Source organism: Sorex fumeus, unplaced genomic scaffold (genome assembly GCF_029834395.1).
Source record: "Sorex fumeus unplaced genomic scaffold, SorFum_2.1 ptg000187l, whole genome shotgun sequence".
Taxonomy (NCBI): Eukaryota; Metazoa; Chordata; class Mammalia; order Eulipotyphla; family Soricidae; genus Sorex; species Sorex fumeus.
This window is the reverse complement of record NW_026606244.1, coordinates 2,754,307-2,773,623: the sequence shown is the minus strand read 5'-3', so window position 1 is coordinate 2,773,623 and position 19,317 is coordinate 2,754,307. Positions and strand designations below refer to the sequence as shown.

The 19,317-nt window shown below is 52.0% G+C and overlaps 1 protein-coding gene across 1 annotated transcript in view; it reads left to right on the top strand.

The window, feature by feature from the left end:
- TENM2 (teneurin transmembrane protein 2) overlaps positions 1-19,317 on the top strand; it is a 154,859-nt gene that overhangs the window by 25,353 nt on the left and 110,189 nt on the right. Inside the window, exons 3-4 of the mRNA XM_056107981.1 lie at positions 2,787-2,987; positions 4,742-4,927. Coding sequence (XP_055963956.1) covers positions 2,787-2,987; positions 4,742-4,927 — 387 coding nt within the window. The remainder of the gene's footprint in view (positions 1-2,786; positions 2,988-4,741; positions 4,928-19,317) is intronic.

Genomic DNA, 19,317 nt, shown 5'->3' with positions numbered 1-19,317 from the left:
TCTGAGGTGCTGTCCCCTCACCAAACTTTTTTTTTAAGTTGGTGCCACACCGGAGAGCCCGGCAAGCTACCAAGAGTATTCGATATGCCAGACACAGTAACAACAAAGTCTCCAATGGAGACGTTACTGGGCCCGCTCGAGCAAATCAACGATCAACGGGAGGGCCTTTACCTTTACCTTTACCTTTGGTGCCACACCTGGCAGTGCTCAGGGATCATGCCTGGAAAGGCTTAGGGAACCATATAGTATTCTGGGGATTGAATCTGGGTTGGCCAATGCACTACTCACTGTACTTCAGTCCATCACCAATTTTTTTTAATTTATTTTTCATTGAGTCATGGTGAATTACACAATTACAAAGCTGTCTGTGATTGGGTTTAAGTCACACAATATTCCAACACCCATCCCTCCACCAGAGTCCACTTCCCATCACCAATGTCCCCAGTTTCCTTCCCACCAGCCCCTCCCGAGTCTACGTCTAATACAGGCATTTTTCTTCTTTCTCTCTCCTTCTTCCTCTTCTTCTTCCTCCTCCTCCTCCTCTTCTTCTTCTTCTTCCTCTTCTTCTTCCTCTTCTTCCTCCTTCTTCCTTCTTCTTCTTCCTTCTTCTTGTTCTTCTTCTTCTTGTTGTTGTTCTTCTTCTTCTTCTCCTTCCTCTTCCTCTTCCCCTTCCCCTTCCTCTTCCCTTTTTCTCCCTCTCCCCCTCCCACTCCTCCCCCTTTACCCCTTCCCCCTCTTCCCTGCTTCTCCCCCCTCCTCCCCTTTCCTCCCCTTCTCCTTCTTCTTCCTCTTCTTCCATTTCCTCCCTTCCTCCCTCTTCCTCTCTCCTCTCCACTAAATATTTTTACTTTTTAACGGCTAATTATAGATGAGATTAAGTTCCTTTGTTTGTTGGTTTGGGAACCATACCTGACAATTATTCCTGGCTTAACCTGACCTGGTTATTCCTGATTCTGCAGTCAGGAATTATACCTACTCCCCCCCACCACCCCGTAATTCCAACTTGGGGGAGGCTGAGACTAGAACTCACTTGGCTATACAAGGCAAATGCCCCACCCTGCATTGATCCCAAGTGTGCATGCCTGTCCTCAAGAAATGGGCTTTACCACTCACTCTAAGCTCATTCCAGAGTAATCACTGCCACAGCCAGAAAGATGGGGGGGGGGGGGAATCTAACCCCAGCACACAGCCAGCCACACTTTAATCCTCAGTACCGCATCTGGTCCTCCGTGCACTGCCACAAGTGACCCCTGAGCACAGAGTCAAGTATAGCCCCTTAAAAACTAGTGGGTCTGCCCCCTCCCCACCCCAAACCTCCAAGAAAATTTAAAAAATCAAAACAAAACCCTAACACAGGGATCATCTGCAAGTGGCCTGTTGAACGTCTTTCCACCTGGAGACGGAAGAACAGTTTGGATATCAGACCGTGGGGAGAACAAGCAAGATTAGAAGAAGCAGGATGCAGATTGGGAGTCTGGAAGTGGGGTGTGGTCAAGAATCTCACCCAGCCCACCCACTCTCAGGAGTCCGGGGTCATTTCCACACTTGGCGTCAGCTCTTTTTTTTTTTTTAATTTACATACAAGTGGTACTACATGAAAAGTATCATGTTAAGCGAAATGAGTCAGAAAGAGCGGGATAGACACAGAAAGATTGCATTCATCTGGGGAACATAAAGCAACAAAATGGGAGACCCAGGAGTGGCCGAGATTAGTACCAGGAATTTTGCTCCATGACTTGGAGGCCAGCCACATGTGCTAGGGGAAAAGGGAGCTCAGATAGAGAAGGGAGCACCAAATAAAGGGTGTTGGGAGGATCCTCCCAGGGTGGGAGAAGCTTGCTGAAAGTAGACTATAGAACAAACATGATTGGCATCAGCTCTTGGGCCCTTCCTTTCACGTTGGCCAACCCCCTTTCCTTCCCCGGGTGTTCCGAGATGTAGGCTCCGAGCTCGGAAACTAATTTTAGATTTAGCCGAAGTGAAACTTAATTAGGAAAGTGACTCATGTGTGCCTTGCGGTGCTTTTCTTTGGAATCCTTTGTTCCCTCCTGATGTCAAGAGTTGGAGGAGTTAGGAGTCTCTCTACTTTTTTATTTACCCTAGGATGGAAGAGGGGTCACGGGACTGGGTGGGGAATTGGGGGGATCCAGGGAGCAAGACCCCACTGCTGCCCTTTATGTTCCAGTCTCAAGAACTCTGCACCAGGCCAGAGTGACAGTCTAGCAGGAAGGGCGTTTGCCTTGCACACAGCTTACCCGGGTTCGATCCCCGGCATCCGCTAGGGTCCTCTGAACACCGCCAGGAGTGATTCCTGAGTACAGAGCCCGGAGTCAGCCCTGAGCATCACTCAGTGTGATTCAAAAAGCCAAAAAAATAAATAAATAAAAGATCTCAGAACTGTTCCAAGCAAATTTCATGTCTGCCAGATCTTGGGGTCAAATGCCACCAGGCCTCTGATGTGGTTTCTGCCCATTGGGGGCTTCAGAAAGTCCCTCTCTCTCTCTCTCTCTCTCTCTCTCTCTCTCTCTCTCTCTCTCTCTCTCTCTCTCTCGCCTCATCATTAGCTTTATATCGGATCTTCCTGATAGAGGCAAAGAAAACACCTTGCATCCTTTTAGGATGTTCTTCAAGGCATCCTGGCAGCCTTCCATGGGGAAGCCTCCCACTTATTTGTAAGTAGGCAGGAGTCATTCCCACCACACCCCCAGCCACCAGTTGGGTCCGCCACAACAGACCAGGGTCCATTCACCCATATCCTCCAAGTGACCTTGGCTCCTTCCTTGCAGTGGACTGCTTGGACCCGACGTGCTCCAGCCACGGCGTCTGTGTCCACGGAGAATGTCTCTGCAGCCCCGGCTGGGGGGGACTCAACTGCGAGCTGGCCAGAGTCCAGTGCCCAGACCAGTGCAGCGGGCACGGCACCTACCTGCCCGACACGGGCCTTTGCACCTGCGACCCCAACTGGATGGGCCCCGACTGCTCCATCGGTAAGTACAGGCATCCGGTTCTTGACTTCCCGCCGCTGTTGCTGATGCTCTTGGCTCCCAGCCAGGCTGAAGGGACTCGCGTCCTCCAATGCGTCATTTGCCGTCGTTGTCCAACTCCTCGCCGTTTCTTTCTTGCTTCTTTTCGCGCCTCTTGCAACGTCTGGGACCCTGACACACCGACCAAGGAATCGCTGCGCCCGCCTCCGGGACCTTGCTCCCTGTCCTTCCTTTGGATGGGGTGGAGGGGTGGAAATTTTTTCCCTCCGGGTTTTCTTCTGTGCATTCCCTAAAATGATCAGGGAGTGAAACAGCGAGTCGAAGCCCACTCAGGCGTAAAAACAGAGCAACCCCACCTTCCACCCCACTGCCATGCCTTGGTACCCTCAGCAGAAAGGGTCCACGCTGCTACCCTGATGCTGATTCTGTACCAAGTCAGGGGCTATGGCCTGCCTACCCCCCCCCCAAGTCCCGGAACATGGACCAGTCGGGCCATTCACCCCAGCCCGCCACTTCCCAGCTCGGGTCTGTTCCCCAAGCGTCTCTGCAGGGGTGGGGCGTGGCACACCGCCCCCTTTCTCTGGGTCTGGAGAGACCCCGCCATCAGGCTGGGATATATTTTTTTCTTCCTCCGTAGCAATTGGGAAAGGAAAGGCAGGTGCCACTTTGCCTCTGGAGGGGAGGGAGGAACATTTTCTTCTGAAAAGGACAAGCGGAAAGGAGAGAGCAAGAGAGAGAGAAAGAGAGGGAGAAAGAGAAAGGGAGGGAGGGAGAGAGAGAGGAGAGGGGGAGAGAGAGACAGAGAGAGATAAGGCAGAGGGAGAGAGAAAAAGAGAGAGATAAGGCAGAGGGAAAGAGAGAGAGCGAGAGAAGGAGAGAGGGAGTGAGTGTGCACCCCAGCGGGTCCTGGGGCTCTCTCCCACCTCCAAGAGTCAACTCTAGCCTCCACCTTCTCCCTGGCAGTCCTGGCCAGTCTCAGTCAAGGCGGCGGGCGTATGGGGGGAAACTGAGTCAGCCCGAGGACCCAGCCCCGCCGCTTCCCCCCAGGAGATGGGGGTGCCGTGAGCGAGTCCTCGGGGAGGGGTCCGTGCTGAGGGTGAATGTCTGGCACCTGTTTGTCCTCGAGTGAGAGGTCTGAACGCCAGAGCGTGTCCATCTGTCTGTCTGTCTCCCCAACCAACCAAACCCCACCCCACCCCTACCGCTTCCCCACTCCCAAAACCCCCAACCCCCCGCCCTTTCCCCCCAAAAAACCACGGCAAGGTTTTGAGCTCCTCGGAGAAAGAGACAGGGGCTGGCCACCTGGGGAACCCCCCACCCCCAGCTGCCTGGAGGTCAGCTCTGGTTGGCAGAGAGGGGCATCCAGAGCCTGGCCACCTGGGGGACCCCCAGCTGCCTGGAGGTCAGCTCTGGTTGGCAGGGAGGGACTTCCAGAGCTCGGCGTCCGTGGGTTTCTGGGAGGCGCATCTCCACAGAGCCCAGAAGCGTGGTCCTCCCTCTCCGGCGCGCATCTGCCGGACACTGCCCCCGCCCCAACCCATCCCACGACGCAAACACATTCCTGGTGCGCATCTCCCAGCCCCCAAGCCCGGGAGATTCCAGAGCCACTCAGGTGCAAGCATTTGTTCTCCTCCCCTTGCATGGACCACGGAGGTCACCACCTGCCGGCCGCCCCGCCCTGCGCAGCAGTGGCCGGCCAAGCCACCCTGCGCCGCGCGCCCTGGGGCGGGGGATCTGTAACCTTGTTTTTCTTGCAGAGGTGTGCTCAGTGGACTGTGGCACGCACGGCGTCTGCATCGGGAGAGCCTGCCGCTGCGAAGAGGGCTGGACAGGCGCCGCCTGCGACCAGCGTGTGTGCCACCCCCGCTGCACTGAGCACGGCACCTGTAGAGACGGCAAATGTGAATGCCGAGAGGGCTGGAATGGTGAACACTGCACCATTGGTAGGCAAACGGCAGGCACCGAAACAGGCACATATTGCTTTCTTCTCATAACTCGTAGAGCGATAGCGTGGGGGCGTGCGTGTGCGCTGCCAGCGGCTGTTCCCGCAGGGACCCCTTCCCCCTCCCTCCTCTGCTGATGCTGACCCTCCAAATCCCACCCATCATCCACCCCACTCCCCCCCACCCCGGGAGGGAGGATGGCAAAGACCCCCACCCCTACGTGGACCCGCTTTGCCAAGTCCCCTAGGGGAAACGGGAGCAGAGCTCACGCACAACTCCAGGTCCTGGTGGGCTATCCCGGAGAAGGGAGTGAGTGGACACGCATGGGAAACGGTCCAGCCTCAGAAGCTGCAGACACCCCAGAGAGCACCGTCTGCGGGGCTCCCTGGGTTTTTTTTTGGGGGGGGGCATTTTTTAAAAATTTTATTTTTTATCAAGTTGTTCACAGTTGATTGCATTTAATATTCCAACACCCCATCTCACACCACCATTAGACCTTCCCAGCACTATATTTTGGATGTTTCCCCTATCCAGTCCCACCGCCCCAAGCCCCAAAGCCTGCCCCCAAAGCAGGAGCTCAATGATTTATTTTATATGGCTTGTTATGAATAAGGCGCTAAAATCCCCCAAAATTTTCCTGAGAGGAACGTGTGTAGGGATTGTTGTATCTCACCCTGGACACGAATACGTTGTTACATATATATTGTGTGCTTATATATATATATATTTTTTTTTTTTTTTTATCGGAGATTGGTTGCCTTCTCCTTTAAACCCCATCCAATGCGGTGTGCTACTCTTGGGTCGCCAACGACTTACGGATTTTGCTTTGAATCCTCCCAGCTAGCTGCCAGGCAGCTGTAGAATCCCTCCTTTTAATGTTTTCTTCTTTATTTATTATTTATTTATTATTTTTTTAGGGCTGGAGCAATAGCACAGCAGGTAGGGCATTTGCCTTGCACGCGGCCAACCCAGGTTGGATTTCTCTGTCCTTCTTGGAGAGCCCAGCAAGCTACCAAGAGTATCTCACCCAGGCAAAGCCTGGCAAGCTCTCCGTGACGTATTCAATATGCCAACACAGTAACAACAAGTCTCAGAATGGAGACGTTACTGGTGCCCGTTTGAGCAAATCGATGAACAACGGGAGGACAATGTTTGTTTGTTATTATATTTTAGGGCTGGAGCAATAGCACAGTGGGTAGGGCGTTGACCTTGCACGCGACCAACCCGGGTTCAATTCCTCCATCCCCTCTTGAGAGCCTGGCAAGCTACTGAGAATATCCTGCCCGCACGGCAGAGCCTGGCAAGCTCCCTGTGGCATATTCAATATGCCAAACACAGTCACAACAAGTCTCATAATGGAGACGTTACTGGTGCCCGCTCGAGCAAATCCATGAACAGGAGGACAGTGCTACAGTGCAGTGCTATTTATTGATTTTTTTTAGTCCTTGTGAAATCCCAGTTATTCATGATTGGGTTTCAGGTATCCGATACTTCCACCTTTACCAATCTCTTCACCAATGTCCAATCCTTTCCATCAGCAATCAGTGTCCCCCAGCTTCTGTTAGTCTCCTGGGTAGCACCAGCAAGAGGCACTTTTTTTTTCTTCTTTTTGGGTCACACCACACTCAGCGATGCTCAGGGGTTACTCCTGGCTCTGCACTCAGGAATGACTCCTGACGGTGCTCAGGGGACCCTACGGGATGCGGGGAATCAAACCCGGGTTTGCTGCATGCAAGACAAACATCTTTCCCACTATACTATCACTCTGGTCCCTGTACTTTATTATTATTTTTTTAAATAAGCTTTGCACTGTGACTTAAAGGACTTTTGTGCATAACACTGTACCCCTCCCAATGCTCCTCCTCCAGTCGCGTGCATAGATGGTGCCCCCTCCCTGTCCTGTCCCCCAGCCCCCTACTGAATACCAGAGCTCATCTTTCTTTCCGCTATCTCTGGGTATTCCTTATTCTCCCATTCTGTTTCCTTCTTCCCGACACAGGAGAGAGATCATTCCGTGTCCGTCTCTCTCCCCTCACTGACTCGCTGCACTCAGCATGATCCCTTCCAGGTCCCTCCTGGAGCAGCAAACTATGTGATTTTATCATTTTTTAGGAACTTCAGAGCGGGCTAACATTTGTGGGCAAGACTCTAGCTTTGTGAAGCCTATGAAGCCGTTCAAACATTTCTCTTTTTATTTTTCTTTTTATAGTCATATATTGTTGAGGGTTTTTTTTTTTTTGCAGGGGCAGGGGTCACAGTCAGCAGTGCTCAATGGTCACTCCTGGCAGTGCTCAGGGGAACCTATGGGATGCCTGGAATCGAACCCAGGTCGGCCATGTGCAAGGCAAATGCCTCACCCATTGTACTGTCGCTCCAGCCCTCTTTTGAATATTTTCTAGCTGCTGTCTCAAGGCAAGGAGCTGGACGCCTGACCCCACCGGTCACTTGCACCATCATAAAATCACTCCACCTCCCCCCCATTCCCCACCGACCACCTCTCCCTGGAAGCTACTCGTTGGCTGAGGGTGATCTGATGCGACTTGCTCCTTCTCTGCCCTGGGAAATCTCAGTGCTCAGGATTTTTCTCTGGGCTGGGCTGGGTGTTTGGTGGCAGTTCTCATGCATCAAGAGCAGGACATATCTAGTACTTTCTTTCCTGTCCGCTCTCTTCCATTGAGCCCCAGCCCTGCCATCATCTTTTCCCCTTTTTAGAGAAATTGCCTTCCCCAGATTGGGGGCGTTCCCTCACAGATGCTGGGGAGAGGGACGGTGTTAGTGGAGCCTGAGTTTTACTCACCGGGAGTCTTTTTGCTTTGGATGCTCGATTCCATGCCGAGCTGGCTAAACCTCTTGCATTCGAGGAGCTTCTCTGAAAAGTTTCCAGTCAGATTTACCTATTTTTTTGCCCCTTCCCACCCACCCCCCACTGTAACTGTCCCCTTTGAAATTCCTTTTGCTTCTTGCCACCAATTGTGGGACCCTCGCTTAGGTCCTCTCCCCCACCCCCCGCCCCCCAATCCCCATCCCAGGAGAGGAGAAGGGGGAGGAGCCAGCTCCAGGGCTGACCCCTGAGGTCAGACTCAGTTTCCCATGCTGTTTATTCATGTGTTTGCTCTGCTCACCATCCCCCTCAACCCCGCCCCCAACACACGCACGCACGCACGCGTGCGCATGCGTGCGCACACACTCCCAGGTCTATCCAATTGGGCATCTGAGGGCAGCATCTCCCTCGGGCCATAGCCAGAGCACCCGGGACCCTGCAGGGACAGTCAGCTGGCAGTGAATTGTTTTTTGCAAAAATCTCTCAGTGACGCTCCGGACCCTGCACCCCCTTCCTTCCCTGCAGCCGCTTCCATGTTCAGTTCCCTGGGGGTGTCTGGGGGATACTTCAGAAGACGGGGCGCAGCTCAGTTCTGGGATAGGTGCCGTCCGTTCCTGGGATCAGGGAGACTCTTCCTTCCGGATACGCTTTTGGCATTGAAACTAGCTCCCACCACCTCCCCCCACCCCCGTGCCGCCGTTACCCCCCCTCACCTTCAGGGAGAGCCTCTTACCTCCCACCCAGCCCCGCTTCCCTTTTCTCTCCCCTTCCTACACCTTCTGGGGTTCAGGGTCCCTCACGGACACACGCTTGTCCTTTCTTACCCATTTCCTATCTTCTCTCTGAGAATTCCTGAAGGGCAACTGAATGATGGGGCCAGGAGGGGGAGTTGTCCAAGGAGAAAGGGGCAAATTTGGCCCCTTTTTGTAGCATCTTCCAGCTACCAATTTGTGTGTGTGTATATATATATATGTATATATATATGTATGTATATATATATACATATATATACAAGTCTCACAATGGAGACGTTACTGGTGCCTGCTCAAATCAATGAACAATGAGAGAACAGTGCTACATATGTGTGTATGTGCATATATATGTGTGTGTGTATATATATGTATATATATATACACATAGGTATATACATATTTACACATATGTGTGTATGTGTGTGTGTGTGTGTATAGTTCACTTGTTTACATTTTGTTGGCCACACGTGGTGGTTACTCCTGGCTCAGGGATAATTCCTGGTGGGCTTGGGGATATCCTAAGGGATATTAGGGATCGAACCTGGGTCAGCCACGTGTAAGGTCAGCACCTTGCCCCTGTATTATCACTCTGGCATGGTGTTTAATGGTCAAAGGAAAAGCGGAATACTTCCACGGCACATGGCACTGTGTGTCTTGCGTCTCTGTGTTAAGGTCACCAAGTCAGCCACACCCATTCCTCCAGGCCTGGAGGCATCTGGCCACCGACTGCCTGCCCCTACGCCTTTGATGATCGGCTCTTTACAGGGAGAACTCACCCAAACCCTGAATCAGAGTCGCGGTGAGAGGCGGGAGACAGTGGGGTGATAGTTCTGCAGGGTCCTTGGAAGGCGAACTTTGACAAAGAAATCAGAGCCTTACATAGGCAAAAAGGCATGAGAACGAAGAGAAAGTCACCACTGAGCTGAGTTATCTCACGTTGAGAGATTTGAGAGGGAGGTGGGATATGGCAGCTGGGAGTTTCCTGGGGCTGGCCCTCTGTGTGAGATAAACAGTGGGGAAAGTGTTTCTGCAACTTGAAGGGTTGGATTCCAATTCCACATCGCTGACTTCTGCAGAACCAGACAATAGACAGACATCCAAAGGCACGGTGTAGCGCAGGGCGTGGGGTTTCCGGGAAAACTGGGGTGCTGGACTTTGATTTCTCATGAGTTTGGGGGGCCACGTGGTGGGTTGTCAAAGTCAGCTTTGCTCATGGCCCACGTGGTAACAAAGGAGGTTTTTTTTTGTGTGTGTTTGCTTTTTGGGTCACACCCAGAGATGTACAGGGGTCACTCCTGGCTCTGCACTCAGGAATTACTCCTGGAGGTGCTCCGGGGACCCTATGGGATGCCGAGGATGAAACCCAGGTTGGCCATGTGCAAGACAAAGGAGGCTTCTAGAGTCTTGTGTCTCCCCAAACTGCTTCTGTTCACAGGGTTTTACTCTCCCCAAAAGCCAAACATGTCATAGTGTGAGGCCTAAGTGGAGGCATGACAGGCCCCACTTTGAGACCGAAACTCAGCAGGTCTGAGTTTCAGTTTCTCCCCATCAGAAAGTCCCGACTTCTCAGAAAACAGTATCATCCTGGGAAAAGAAACCGCCCCGTGGCAACGGCCTATCAGAGTAGGCGGCGTGGGCAGTGGCGCCCAGCCAAGCAGAGAGGGCCGAGGGAGTGGAGTCATGGGATCGGGACCAGACAGGGACCAAGAATTGGAAACGTAAGTGTTGGTCCCTGGAGTCATGGGACCAGACAGGGACCAGAATTGGAAACATATTGGCAGTTCCTAGAAAAATGCTGGTTTGTAACCAAACCCTGTATAAGCTGCTCAGAATTTAGGGTCGGGGTCCTTGTCAAAACTCAACTGCATTGGATGAGACTTGGACTCTAGCTCGAGCTAGTGATAAAGGGGCCCTGCATTTGTATCCTCGCGTCTGGTCTAGTCAACGTGCAAGCGAAACTCCCTTCCGGGGACATAACAATAGCCAGTATGTCTTGCCATCGTGGAGTTTCTGTCTTTTTTTTTTTTTCATTTTGAGCAGACAGGCCCATTGATTCATTTTAAAGAAGCACCACCATTTACAAACCCAGAATCCATCCTCCCCCGTCCCCACCCGAGATATAACCACAGTCAGAAAGGAAGGGAAATGCCCCCAGGCCCATGCCAGGTATAGCCTCTGGGGCAATGCTTTGGAAAATAGAAAATAAATAAAAATGAAAAAGCAGACACACAAACGAATCTCGGACCCGAGCAACTGGCTGCAGAGATGGCTCTGGACTTTGCAATAGGCCACTTTCGCCGGGCCACTCCAGATGGCGGCTGGTGCCAACCCTCCGCCTGCCCCCTAGGAATCCCGGTGTCTGCCATCTTCTAGAACCCAGTGAAAGCTCCAAGGTACTGGGTGGTGGTGGTGGTGGTGGGAAACGCCAGGCTTCATGGGACAGGGGAGCAGTCGGCCCATCTCCTTACCCCCACCATGATGGGACTCTGAGATGATGCCCACATATGGCCACCATCTACTTAAACTCCCATACGGCCATGATCCAAAAATGAAAGAGCATCAGTCTAGACACAGTGCATGTCTGGCGATTTGGGGTGAGGCAGGGGTCTGGGCTGGGGCCCTCACTTGTTTGTAGTCTATTGTCGAAAGACTATGGAGTCAGTTTCCTTAAGGCCTTTGCTCAGAGTTTGCAGGACAATTTGTATTTCTACTTGTCCAGGACATTGATTTTGTTGACAGAAGCAAGAACAGATTGAGGGGGTAGAGGATAAAGCCGAAAGAAAGCACCCATGGCCCCAACTCAGCCCAGGGGAGGCACCAGGATTGGCCCATGTTTGGCAAAATGCATCGCTGGAATGTTTGGACCAAGTTTTGTGTGTGTTGGCGAATTTAGTTCCCCTGGCTTCAGGTTTCCATAGAAGGTGAACCAGTTCAGGGGTAACCGAGTTACTATTTCCATCAACTGGAATATCTGAGCAGGGATGCTGCAGTTGTGATCTCTTTCAAACTCAGTGAAGGCCAAGTCTGGCATTGACCATTTTTACAGAATTACACAGGGGAGGACTAACATTTTGAACCCAGAGCAATACTCCCCATTCACTCACATCTCTGGAATCTATTCACTTTCTTTGGCTAGGCGGTGGTTTTTAACTTAGGGATAAATCAGCCCGCGGTGAGGTAAGAATCGCTGCATTCTTTACCCAAGGAGCCTAAAATATTTTTAGGACAATAAATACGATCCTAAAATTCTTCAAATAATAGCCTAAAATATGTCCCTGCTGCTCACAACTCACCCCCCTCCATCCGCCCCATTGAGTCTGGGGTTTTCATCTCAGAGAATGGAGCCTCAAGCAACCAACCATGAAGTCGATCAGAAATCACTGGGAAAGAGCGTGACCCCGAATACAGAGATGCCATCTCATAAAAGAATTAAGATGTGGGCATGTTGGGCCGGAGAGATAGGACAGCAGATAGGGTGCTTGCTTTGCACACAGCTGACCTGGGTTCAATTCCCCGGCACCCCTGCCAGAAATAATCCCTAAGTACAGAACCAGGAGTTACCCGTGAGCACTATGGGGTGAGCCCCCAAACAGAAAATCACTGTATCACCATCATCCCGTTGTTCATCAGTTTGCTCGAGCGGGCACCAGTAACGTCTCCATTCGTCCCAACCCTGAGATTTTAGCAGCCTCTCCTTACTTGTCTTTCCCAACACTGCTGTATTGGAGGCTCTTTCAGGGTCAGGGGAATGAGACCCATCATTGTTACTGGTTTTGGCATATCAAATACACCATAGGGAGCTTGCCATGTGGGCGGGATACTCTTGGTAGTTTGCCGGGCTCTCCAAGAGGGATGGAGATTAAGCTTGTATAAAAGCGGATACAAGCGAGTATGTTAAAACCAAACATGTGTGTGCTGCTTTAAGTACATCAGTGAGCTAGACTATGAGAGGTCACGATTGCGGCCACAGGCTTCTGGGAGTTTTGTTTTATAGTCTCTGGATTATTTGGCCATTTATGAGATTACATGGCGCCGGGTGGCAGTTTGTGGGTGTAACAGAAAATAAGGTAAACAAAACTGTTGGCACATTTTACAATCAGATTGGCTAAACAGAATGCAAGGAGAAAGCTGTCTTCACAGGGGTGGGAGCGATAGCACAGTGGGTAGGGCGTTTGCCTTGTATGTGGCCAAACTGGGTTCGATCCCCAGCATCCCATAGGGTCCCTCGAGCAGCGCCAGGAGTAATTCCTGAGTGCATGAGCCAGAAGCAACCCCTGAGCATCGCTGGGTGTGACCCCACCACCACCAAAAAAAAAAAAGTGTTGCATTCACACATGGCCTCAGCAAGGCAGGAGAAACACAGAATCTGATGGAGGGGGTCACTGCTACTTCCCACATGGGGGCTGGCCGGCTCCCAGACCCTTGACTCAGTATACCCACACTCGGCGTCTCGGGGACCTGGGTGGCAAGCAGCAGCTGTGGGTGGTGACCCTGATGTCTTGGCGTGGTGTTTGTGATCCCTGACCCTGCACTGTCTGTCCGCCAACTGAGTCCCAGGGCTGAGTAGCCAGCCCTATGTTCCCTGTCAGAGTCATTTTGGTTTTTTTTTTTCCCTCTCTCTCTCTCTGTCTGCTTTCCGCTCTAATTGGTTGGGGACACAACTCGGTTCTGGTGATGTTAATAAGGAAAGTGAATCTTTACCCAAGGTGAAACCAGCCGTGAGACAGTCTGATGGGGCTCCGCTTAAGTGATTGTAGTCCGGGGGAAAAAGAAAAAAAAAAACAGGGTTCTGAGCCCTGAGGAGGGGGGCTGGGGAGCTTCAGGGAGGCAGGAAGTGATGGGGAAGAGATGAACCAGCTTCTGCATCTTGCTCCAATTTGACTGTGAATTAGGGGGATTCCCCCACCCATGCCCACCCCCACAACTCCCCCTTTGCCCCTTCGTAGCAATTATGGTTAAACACCTGAAGTGTCTTCACTCTGCAATGACATTAAGTTGAAACAGAATTTATTTCTGTTTTAGAGGGCTGGAGTGATAGCACAGCAGGTAGGGCATTTGCCTTGCAACGCGGCCGACCCAGGTTCGATTCCTCCATCTCTCTCGGAAAGCCCGGCAAGCTACCGAGAGTATCCCGCCCACACGGCAGAGCCTGGCAAGCTCCCCGTGGCATAGTTGTTATGCCAAACACAGTAACAACAAGTCTCACAATGCAGACATTACTGGTGCCCACTTGAGCAAATTGATGAACAACAGGAAGACAGTGATACAGCGCTACAGTGCTTGAGAGGAGTATTGAGATGAGGAGTGGAGGGAATATTAGATACCCAGTTAATTATACTCAGGGCTTATTCCTGGCTCTGTGCCCAGGAATCACTTCTGTGGAAGGACTCCAGAAGGGTCCCTCTGCCCTGCTGGTGGTGAAACCAGGTTTGGACAAGAGCGTGACAAGCAACGCATGCCCTGTACTAGCTCTGTGACCCCTGAAATAAAATTCAGTGTTGGGGAACCACATCCTTTGCTTCAGGCCCAAGGAAGCAATAAATTCTGGTGAATGAAGCACTTCCCCGGGGGTGGGGGGGGGACTCTTGGTGGAACACACTTTGGGTGTCCCTGGCACCAGAAGTCATAATCTCTTGTGAACTTGCTTTTAGCAGAGCACAGAGATGCTTCATGGCTGGGATTCCCACCCCTGTAACTGGCCCCAAATGTGAACCCTCCCCCAGGAAGCTTAGGAATTGGCTTGTACCAGATGCTTCTTCTCTTTGAGTCTCTCACCAATAACCTGCCCAGGTGAGGCCTGGGCTACAACTTGAAAATAAAGTCCCTCCCAGCCAGGGCTGAGACCCTGGGGTCAATTTCTGAGACCACCAAAGAAGCAAGAGGAGGAGCAAGAGCGATAATCCAGCAGGGAAGGCATTTGCCTTGCACGCACCCAACCTGAATTCAATCCCCGGCATCCCAAAGGGTCCCCCGAGAACCGCCAGGAGTAATTTCCTGAGTGCAGAGCCAGGAGTAACCCCTGAGCATCACTGAGTATGACCCAAAAGAAAAAAAAATAAGCAAGAGGAGATTTATACAGCAGTGAGTAAAGCCAATGGAAGAAGAACACTGCCTTTCTTTTTTTAATATTTTTTTATTTTATAGAGTAGTTCACAATATTTTATTACATTTAATAGTCAAAGACCAGTCCCACCACCATGGCACCTTCCCACCACAATATTTCAAATGTTTCCGCCCCAAAGCCCAATCCCTGCCCAAAGCAGAACCAAAATAAATGTATTTTGTACTGTTTGTTCTGAAAAATCGCTGAAAATGCTTCAAAAAAGTATCCTTAGAGGAAAGAGGGTGAAGATTGTTGTATTTCACCCAGGGGCCATTAAGCCCTTCTATAAGAAATCACTAACGTGTTGTTAGGGGTTGAGCCTTGTGTGCTTTTATAAATTTACCTGAAAAAAAATTCCCTCTCAGATTGGTTGCCTTCTAATTTGAATCCCATCAGATGTGGTGCAGTACTCATGGCATACAGGTAGGGTATATGGTATGAAGTGTCCAGGAATGGATTCACTTGTGGATGAGGCTCAACCCGAGTGTGTAGAGAGCTACGGTGAGCATGGCAGCGGTTGAGTTCTGGAGGTTTTTGGCTGCCAGGGCTGGGTCCCTTGAGGCAGGGAAGGTCTTACCTGACCCCCTCTGGGGCACCGCAAGTGCCTGGCGCAGGGTCCGGTGGCATGGTTATGGCGAGCATCATGTTATGCTCCCTTCTGGGAGAGAAGGACATGAGAACTGGAGGGTCGCTGATGATGAGAGTATCTGGTGCCAGGCAGGGGGGGCTTAGGGGCATGACTGCTGAGTTGCCGGAGACAGGGGGAGATAGAGGGATACGGGCAAGGGGTCTGGACACTGCCTTTCTAGGGCGTGAGCTTCCCTTCTCTCGGAGTAAGTGGATGTTCTCTGGGTCTAAGAGGAGACCAGACTTTCAGTAGCTTACTCCTCCTCTTCTTCCCTCTCCTCCTCCTCCTCCTCTACTTCCTCTCCCTCCCCCCTCTTTTTGGGTCTGCCATACAGGAACGGAAAGGTTGTCACATGAGGTGGCAACCTTTACCTACTTTGCAACACTCAGTTCTTGTCCAGAGTGATCCCTTCCGACCATGGGTATCAGACTGGTCCCTTTCATGGGGTGGGGGGAGGGGGTCGCTCACTACTCGCTCTGCACTCAGGGACCATGATGCTAGCACGTTAGGGGGAGCATCTGGGGTGCTGGGAGTTAAACCCAGGTCAGTGGCGCACCAGGAAAGCCCCCTCACCTGCAGGACAATCTCTCCCGCCCTCCAGTTTCAGCTGGGTTCAGCCCCTGTGTCTTGAGCCCTGGATGTAGAAGGCAGCTGAGCTGCTCCATCAAGTGGCTTTCTGTCCTGCCAAGGGGGTGGTGGCGCCTGGTAGAGGGTCTCTAACACAGCTTGCCTGGCCTCTTCTTGCTCATCCTTCTTCCTTCCCGCTCTGGGGTCCAGGAAGATCTTCCCCAGCCCCACCCCTCATCCAGCCATCGCCCAGGGAGCTCAGCCCTGACACCGCGGGGCAGTGTAGGTGCCTTGGCAATTCCCTGGCTCATCTCCTGGGTTATCAGGAGGCACATGAGGAACCCCAGATGTTCGATAAGAGCCAGATGTTGCATTTCCTCCCAAGTTGCAGCCTGATGGGCTTCAGCCTCCACCACCTCACTGCTCTCGCGGGATTCTGTTTCTCGAGCACTCTCTCTCTCTCCCCACTCCCTCCCTCTCTCTTTCTCTCTGTCTGTCTCTCTTTCCCCCTTCTCTCTCCATGTCTGTCTTGTCTGTCTGTCCCTCTCCCTCCCACTCCTTCCCTCTCTCCCTCCTTCCCTCCCTTTCTCTCTCTTTCTCTTCCCTCTTCCTCCCTCTCTCTGTCTCTTTCTCCCCCTCCCCCTCTCCATCCTTCCCTCACTCCCTCTGTTTCTCTCCCCTCTCCTTCCCTCTGTCCCTCCCTCCCTCTCTCTTTCCCTTCTCCCTCCCTCTCTCTGTCTCGCTCTACCCCCTCTTGCTCCCTCTCTCCGTCACTTTCTTCTTTCTCTCTTTCTCTTTCTCTCCCCTTCCTCCTTCTCTCTCTTACCTCCCTCCCTCTTTCTGTCTCTCTCCCCTTCTCTCTCTTTCTCTCCCCCTTCCTCTCCCTCCTCTCTCTCCCTCCTCTCGCTCTTTCTTCCCTCTCCCTCTCTCTCTGTCTCTCTTCTCCCTCCCTCCATCCATCCATCTCCCCCTCTCTTTCTCTTCCCTCTCCCTCTCTCTCACCTCCTTCCCTCCCTCTCTCTGTCTCTCTCTCCACTCTCCCTCCCTCTCTCTGTCTCTTTCTTTCTCTCCCTGCTCTCCCTCTCTCTCCCTCCCTATCTCACTTTCTTCCCTCTACCCCTCTCCTCCCTCCCTCTTTCCTTTTTTTAAAGACTTGCCTTTATCTCCTTTGGAAAACACAGCTTCCTCTTTTCCGCAAGCCCTTCTTTCGGGATTCAGTTTTTCTTGCTTCCCTCGCCCTGCATTTCTTAGCTCAGAGGGTCACCGGGCCACCTCGTACCCAGGTCTCCCTCCCTGGGTAAACCCAGCCTGAAGGAAGGCATGTGACCGGAGAAGAAAGAAGCTCAAGTAGCATTCCATCATAAACATTCTTGGGGTAATTAGGACAGATTAAATTACAAAAGGAAATGTGTGGCATTAATCTTTCCCCTAATTAAAAAAATATCCCTGGTTTTAAGGCGAGCGTTTGTTTTATTTTCCTTAAATTTCATTGTAATCAGTGAGAGAGAAGGAGGAGGCTCGTCTCCACGTTCAGCTACATCATCTCTAGGTAATTAAATCTACCAGCCGGCAGTTTCTATTCTTTTTCTTTTTCCTTTAATTATTATTATTAAGAGCTTTAAGCAGCTTGCTCAGAGTTTCCCTACTATGTTCATAGTGGGATTCTCCAAAAATGCTCCCTGCAACTTCCTGTTTTGTGGACCCTGCTCCTGGCGGGGGGGGGGGTGGTGAAGATGGGGGGTACCCAGATGTCCCGTGGTGCCTCTGTCTTTGGGGATGGTTGGAGACCAGGAGGAGAGCCTCATGGGAGGCAGTGAGTGTTGCGTGATCTGGCAGAGGTCAGGTGGTATGCAGGGGACATTGGATATGGGGGCCCCTGGGACTACCAGGTGGCTGAGACTCAGATGCATGGGGTACAGCCGAACCCCATGAACTCGGCAGAGCTGACCACACCCCCCAACACCCCATGACTCTGGCTCATGAATCAAGTAGGAACCTGTTGAGCTCAATCAGTACAGCCTGAGACTCTTTAATCTCAGTCATGGGTTCAAGCCCCACGTTGGGCGCCAGATGTTAGGCAATAGTGTTTCCCCAATTGACCCAAGGCACAATGTGTCCAGGCAGACGTGGGGTGAAGGCTGATGGGCACACATCCTGCCCCTCCGGGAGCAGCTGATGGCTGTTCACTTTATTGCCAGATATACACATATTTTATCGAGGGTCTTGGCTTACAGGAAGGTCCAATTACACGAAGTTCAGCATTACTGGCCTGTCACCTTTCCTCCTCTGCTTTGCCCTGGTTCAATCCCATTCAAGGCTAGATGCTGCAGTTAGGATGATCTACTAAGCTTATGTGGCAGTTTCTGTGTCTTGGTCGCATGTGACAAGGAGGTTGAGTGAGGCTCAAGGACGAACACCCAGTGCTGGCTGATACCCTGTTCTTGCCAACTTTGCCCCAATCCTCCCGCTTGCAAGGCTTCGCTTCAGGGCCGCTTTGCAAGGTCAGGTCTTATCTGCTCCAATGCCCATTACAATGCCCATAGTGACCAACTACATTCCCCCCACCCCCAGTCTCCCCAGCCCAGCCTCACTGCAAAACTTCCCACTTGCCCTGAGCCCTCCCAAAAGCTTCCGAAGGAACTGCCCACTTTTAGAGTCTATACGCGGAGTTCCCTCATGGAAAACCCCCCCACTCGTTGCAGGGGACCCTCCAGGTGCCACTGAGCATTTTTCTGGCCTCCCCCTTGGAGGAAATGCTGCAATACCCCAACCCAGGCCACTTCGGGCTCGTTTCATATTCCTGACTGCAAACCACACTTCACCTTTTGCCTATACCTATGGGTCAGATTTCAGGCTCTCAGGGGACCCTGTTCCCCAGCCCTTGGACACCCACCATAGACCCATTCACGAGTGTCTCTGAATCTCCCTCAGAGTCAAGTCTTCTCTCCCCACCCAGCCTACTCTGGCACGTGGAGAGCTGCTCGCGTTTTCAGGCGTGACCCCACATGCTCACCCCATGACCCCACACCCTTATGCTGCAATCCCAAACCCTCACCCCATAATCCCACATCTTCACCCCATAATCTCATACCCTCACCCCATGATGCACACCCACACCCTGATTGCATCCCAGAAGGTGGGGGGGGGGCAGGGATTGTCTTGGACAAAGGAGACATCCAAGTTGTTTCTAGGGGGTCACCTCTCTGAAACCCTCAGTCTCAGGCAGCCCTGAGTACCCAGTGAATGTAGGTATTTCTCCTTGAGGAGAGAGGTAGGACCCAGTCCCTGGGGGGAAGCAGGAAACCTTGCATCCTGGAGGAAGGAAAATGACGGCCACAGTGCACACGCGTGCGCGCGCGCACACACACACACACACACACACACACACACATACACACGCACACACATGCACACACACACACACACATACACACCAGTTGATTGAACAGAGAGGCAGTTTGGAGCTCTGCCATACCAGCCCAGCTCACCGTGAATTGCGTTTTTGTTTTCAATTTTGTT